The sequence below is a fragment of the Terrapene carolina genome, unplaced genomic scaffold, assembly GCF_002925995.2.
Source record: "Terrapene carolina triunguis isolate 2854851 unplaced genomic scaffold, T_m_triunguis-2.0 Scaffold53, whole genome shotgun sequence".
Classification (NCBI taxonomy): domain Eukaryota; kingdom Metazoa; phylum Chordata; order Testudines; family Emydidae; genus Terrapene; species Terrapene triunguis.
Genome location: NW_020664404.1, coordinates 7,252,105 through 7,258,245, shown reverse-complemented (window position 1 = coordinate 7,258,245; position 6,141 = coordinate 7,252,105). Strand labels below are relative to the sequence as shown.

At 46.1% G+C, this 6,141-nt stretch overlaps 1 protein-coding gene across 1 annotated transcript; it reads left to right on the top strand.

The window, feature by feature from the left end:
* The first annotated feature begins 324 nt into the window (after nucleotides 1-324).
* NEFM (neurofilament medium) lies at nucleotides 325-5,905 on the top strand. The gene is made up of 3 exons (XM_024212155.2): nucleotides 325-1,405; nucleotides 2,480-2,604; nucleotides 4,042-5,905. Exons 1-3 carry the CDS (start codon nucleotides 344-346, stop codon nucleotides 5,348-5,350), a joined length of 2,496 nt encoding a protein of 831 aa, XP_024067923.2. The 5' UTR covers nucleotides 325-343; the 3' UTR covers nucleotides 5,351-5,905.
* The last annotated feature ends 236 nt before the right edge of the window (nucleotides 5,906-6,141 follow it).

The following is a 6,141-nucleotide window of genomic DNA, read 5'->3' as shown; positions in this document are numbered from 1 at the left end:
AAAGAAAGAAAGAAAGAAAGAAAGAAAAGCAGAGGGGAGGAGAGAAGGGGAGGGGAAAGAGAGGAGGAGAGAAGGGGAGGGGAAAGAGGGGAGAGAAAAGGAGGGTGCAGAGGGGGTCTGGAAAAGGGGGGAGAACTGGCTGGGAAGGTGGGAGGAGCCAGCTGCGGGGGGGGGGGGGCTGGGGCTGGCTGCGGTGCCTTTAGCTGCCACGTGTCGCCTCCCCGGCCCGCCCCCTCGGAGCATGTGGCTGGAGCCGCGCGGCCGGCCCGGCTCCGGTATATAAGGGGCGGGGAGCGGCTGGAGCCGCGCTGTGAAAGCCGCACACATCCCAAAGTCTTCCAAGATGAGCTACACCCTGGACGCGCTCGGCAACCCCTCCTACCGGAGGGTGACCGAGAGCCGGGCCACCTACAGCCGGCCCAGCGCCTCCCCTTCCAGCGGCTTCAGGTCGCAGTCCTGGTCCCGGGGCTCCCCAAGCACCGTCTCCTCCCCGTACAAGCGCAGCGCCCTGGGCGCGCAGCGGGTGTCCTATGGCTCCACCGTGCTGAGCTCCTCCGAGAGCCTGGACCTCAGCCAGTCCTCCCTGCTCAACGGGGCCGGGGACTTCAAGCTGAGCCGCTCCAGCGAGAAGGAGCAGCTGCAGGGGCTGAACGACCGCTTCGCCGGCTACATCGAGAAGGTGCACTACCTGGAGCAGCAGAACAAGGAGATCGAGGCGGAGATCGCCGCCCTGCGCCAGAAGCAAGCCGGCCGCTCGCAGCTGGGCGACGCCTACGAGCAGGAACTGCGCGAGCTGCGCTGCGCCCTGGAGCAGGTGAACCACGAGAAGGCGCAGCTCCAGCTGGACTCGGAGCACGTGGAGGAGGACATCCAGCGCATCAAGGAGCGCTTCGAGGAGGAGGCCCGGCTGCGCGATGAGACCGAAGCCACCATCCGCGCCCTGCGCAAGGACATGGAGGAGGCCTCCATGGTCAAGGTGGAACTGGACAAGAAGGTGCAGTCGCTGCAGGACGAGGTGGCTTTCCTGCGGGGCAACCACGAGGAAGAGGTGGCCGAGCTCCTAGCCCAGATCCAGGCGTCCCACATCACGGTGGAGAGGAAGGACTACATGAAGACCGACATCACCTCCGCCCTCAAGGAGATCCGCAGCCAGCTGGAGTGCCACTCCGACCAGAACATGCACCAAGCCGAGGAGTGGTTCAAGTGTCGCTACGCCAAGCTCACCGAGGCGGCGGAGCACAACAAAGAGGCCATCCGCACGGCCAAGGAGGAGATCGCCGAGTACAGGAGGCAGCTGCAGTCCAAGAGCGTGGAGCTGGAGTCGGTGAGGGGCACCAAGGAGTCCTTGGAGAGGCAGCTGAACGACATCGAGGAGCGCCACAACAACGATCTCACGACCTACCAGGTAAGCGTCCCACACCGGGCAGATGAAATGCACAGCGGGGCGCCATGCGGACTGGCCCGCGCGATGCAAAATGCAACCAGAAAATCAAAAAGACTAGTTGCCTCTGCCAATGCAAAATTAACTCCTGCGCTGCAGAGCGACCGTATGCAGAGCAGGAGCGCGGACAATGAGTTATCGCTGAAAGGCAAACGTGGGTTGTGCAAAACAAACCAAAAGTACCTGCAAAGGTGCAAAAAATAAGTAAAGAAAAAAAACATGCTATGCAAAATTGGCTTGCGTAGTGCAAAAAGACCAGCTGTGTGATGCAATCCGGACGTCTAATAGCAGTGTTCAATGCTTGTCTCCGGACGTTCACGCCCTTAGCTGTCTGCTCTTCCCTCTGATAGTAAAACATTTAGTCCACAGTACCTCTTTACAAAGAGCATTTTTAATATTCCTTCTTAGATTTTTAACTATTATTTTAGAAAACACTCTCCATTCCCCACGTCGATTTACTATGCAAACTTTTAACGGTAAGGATATAGTAAATGACCTTCTATCAGAGATGTTTAACAATTTGCAAATATATATTCTACAGTTTGCTGTTGCTTAGTCATAAAATAATCTGACTGGAGATTTTAAAACGATCTTTTGAAATGTTTTATCACAGCTTTTAACTCTTGACAGTACTTTACTGATAGCTAATAAATATCTTAAAATATATGGGGAAAGTTAAAAGGTAGAACCTACAGTCCTTGCTGAGGCAATGCTCCATCATAAAGAGTTTTGCCCGAGTCAGGACTGCAGAAACAGGACCCAAAAGCTTTATTGTAATGAACAATTATTTGCAAAACAATAGGCTTGATTCAGATGCCCATTGAAGGCAGTGAGACCAGGATCAGACTCCTTTTGTGCTCTTATCCCTTTCTTATATTAGCCCTGGATTTTAAGATGGGCTTTTAAAAGGTTTCCTTACAGAACTTCTTCAGTGCTGCTGTTAAGCTAGAATATAGGGGTTAAAACTATTATCTGAGCAGGGATGCTTTTTGGATGCAAGTCTAATGATGTTATGGGGATTTTATGTATCTGTTGCAGGACACGATTCATCAGTTGGAAAACGAGCTGAGAGGTACAAAATGGGAAATGGCACGTCATTTGAGGGAATACCAGGATCTCCTCAATGTCAAGATGGCGCTGGATATTGAAATTGCTGCATACAGGTACCATAGGAATGCTGTGGATGTGTCTGGAATACTAATTGCACTGCAGATGCTTCTGGTTCCAACCAACCTCTGCCCAAACAGCTTGTATCATTGGCAAGGATTCTCCCCTATAAGCATCAAACAAATGCAAGAATAGACACTCGGCCAAATTATTAGCACTCTTTCAAATCTGTGCAAATTCAAGACCTCTTCACATTAAGAAATCTTTTTGAGTTAATAACTGATCCGGCTCTGTGAAAGTCAATGGCAAAACTCCCATAGACTTCACCGGGAATGGGATAGGACCATTAAACTGCAGTACAATGGTTCCATAATGCAGCATTCTGTTCTTATTATGTTTACAAAAGTACGAAGCAGATGACCGTTTTTAAATCTGTAATTATTTTCTTTCACTTCACTTTGCACATGTCGAGCAAGCAGCGTGGGTAGTTTTAATACGCTCTTGTTATTTTAGAACACTGCTGTACTTGGGTATCAGATGAGCACTGTTAATCTGCACATTGCAAAACACTTTCACTTTTCTTTCTTAACTTTCCTTCAGAATCCTCCGTGAAGTAATCCTGGAACAGGGATGTAGCTGCTATTGCCATCATCTAGCAGGATGTTTTTTTAGCTTCTTTTGCATTGCTTTTGTAACTGTTTATTTGCCACTTTTATTTTTGAAACCAGGTAGCTTAATAAATAAATAAATTGTCTGCAACCACAGCTTTAAAATAAAACATGAAAGCGCTGATTTTCTGGGTCAGAGGATTAGATGAGGAAAATGCATTTCTGAATATAAATAATATCAAAACAGACTATTGGAAAGCAAACATCTTTAGAAGCCTGCAATGTGCTGGGGTTATCAAATATACAGAGAATAGACATCTTGTTTTATTTTATTGCCAAGGTTAACATGGTTTATTCTGGTGAACATATTATGGCTGAGAGTTTCAAATCATAAGGGATTTGGATGCTCAAATTAATGAGAAATAGGGATTCAAATGCCCTAATTGGCTTTAACAATCTAAGCTAGAATATTTATATTTTAAACATCTAGGGCCCAATCCTCAGAAGGTTTAGATCAGCATGGCTTTATTGAAGTGAATGACTATGCTCAGAACTGTGCTGATTTACATCAGACTGAGAATGTGGCTGATGCATTTTTGTTAGTTTTACAAGACAAAAAACTTTGTGATCGAGTATGACAATCACACGATTTAAACCAAGCTAAGAAAAACTGTGTGCTGTATGCAGCACTCAGATATTACCATGGTGAGCATAAGGTGCCTGATCCCAACCTATTGAAGTCCCACTGAACATGAACAATGGATATTTTCATCGTCCTTAGCATATTCCACATGCTTGAAACACCTTTCTAATTCTCTGAGACACTGCAGACACAAGTCAGACATTTTACATGCTAACTTCCCCTCCTCCTCTTTATTTCCCTAGAAAACTACTGGAGGGTGAAGAGACAAGATTCAGTGCCTTCTCGGGAAGCATTACTGGTCCCACATTTACACACAGGCAACCCACGGTCACAATATCATCTAGTAAAATACAGAAATCAAAAGCTGAGCCGCCAAAGCTAAAGGTCCAGCACAAATTTGTAGAAGAAATCATTGAAGAGACAAAGGTGGAGGATGAAAAATCTGAAATGGATGATGTCCTGGTAGCTATTGCAGAGGAATTGGCAACCGGTGCCAGGCAGGAAGAACAGAAGAAGGAAGAAGAAGCAGAAGGGGAAGAGGAAGAAGCAGTGGAAGAGGAAATTGTAGCTGAAAAGAAAGCTCCAGTGAAAGCAGCTGCACCCAAAGCTGAAGAAGAAGAAGAAGAAGAGGAGGAGAAGGGAGAGGAGGAGGAGGAGGCTGCAAAATCTGATGAAGCAGAAGAAGGAGGTTCTGAAAAAGAAGAAGCAGAGGAAAAGAGTGAAAAGGAAGAGGGAGAGGAGGCTGAGCAGGAAGAAGAAGAAGAAGGTGAGGCCGAAGCTGAGGGAGAAGAAGCGGAGACTGAGACTAAGAAAGAAAAGGAACCTGAAGGGAAGAGCAAGAAAGAGGCTGAAGAGGCTGCAGTGGAAGAGAAGGTGGAAAAAGTGAAAGTGTCTTTAGCAAAATCTCCACCTAAATCTCCTGCAGCAGAAGAGGCTGAGGAAGAACAGAAGGAAGCAGGAGAAGAAGCTGAAGGAGAAAGTGAAGAACAGAAAATGGAGAAGGAAAGTAAAGAGGAGGAAACAAAGGAGGAGAAGCCAGGATCCCCAGAGAAGCCAGGATCCCCAGTGAAAGAAGAAAAGGCTGTGGTGGAAGAGACCATCTCGGTCACAAAGGTAACAAAAGTCAGTGTAGAGAAAGAGTCCAAAACAAAGGATGGGAGCAGTGAAGGAGAGGAAAGTGACCAGGCCTCCAAGGGGTCCATGAAAGAAGACATTGCAGTGAACGGGGAGGTGGATGAGAAGGAGGAGGAGAAATCCAAAGAAAAAGAAATTGAGGAGGAAGACAAGGGTGTGGTCACCAATGGCCTGGATGTGAGCCCATCTGAAGAGAAGAAAGGGAAGAGCGAAGAAAAAGTTGTGGTAACCAAAAAGGTGGAGAAAATCACTAGTGACGATGGGGACAGTACAGCCAAATACATCACCAAGTCTGTGACAGTCACCCAAAAGGTAGAGGAGCACGAGGAAAGTTTTGAAGAGAAAAAGTTGTCCACCAAGAAGGTCGAGAAAGTCACTTCTCATGCTGTAATAAAACAAGTAAAAGACAGTGACTAATAAATAGTAATTAAAAAATCAAAAAGAGCTTGGGTTGGTGAAAAAGGTTAAGCCATATGACAGCTGCAAAATGCATGTGAGTGACAGCTTTAAAGCAAAACAGGTTCTCTCATGGAGTCTCCAGACACACTGTATTTTACTTTTTTGTGTGTGTGCAATACTGGGGGGAAATGCATGCAAGCTCAAGATGTTCTCCCTCCACAGAACTTGGGGAATTAAATAAATAAATAAGCAAATGCATGAGGAAAGGAAGCTTTTGAATTCCCTAAACTGTCGGAGGAACACATCTGAGGAACGTCTTAAGAGGTATTATGCAAAGAACCAACTGAGCCAAGAACAAACACGAAACAAAACAAAACAATCATGGGAAAAAAAACAGAATTCTCCTAGCCTTAAAAAAAGCTACTTATGAATAATTATGTTTACCTCACTGGTGCAATTAAGATGGACTTTTGTTCATGGGAGAACCTAGTTGACATTCACAGTACGCAACCTTTTGTTGTTCGATGTAGAACCGTTACAGCAGTACTTGCTCAATAAAGGTCATATTGGAAACATGCCTTGCTCTGTGGTGTTTCTCTCATGAGTAGAATTTATCCCCAGGCTTTTTTAATATAAATGATTCAGCATTAATAGTACATTAGCTTCAGTTTACAAATTATTTGGGCTTTTTGCAGACTTCTTTGCATTTCCCAAACACTGGGAGCTTCTTTAAACAAACATTTAACAATCTGATCCAATGTCCATTGGAGCCAATGGGAGTATTACCATCAAATTCAATGGGTGTTGGA

Coding starts and splice junctions, on each gene's coding strand:
- NEFM (XM_024212155.2), top strand. CDS start 344: ATGAGCTACACCCTGGACGCGCTCGGCAACCCCTCCTACCGGAGGGTG. Junction 1,406..2,479: donor ACGATCTCACGACCTACCAG/GTAAGCGTCCCA, acceptor TATCTGTTGCAG/GACACGATTCATCAGTTGGA. Junction 2,605..4,041: donor ATTGAAATTGCTGCATACAG/GTACCATAGGAA, acceptor TTATTTCCCTAG/AAAACTACTGGAGGGTGAAG.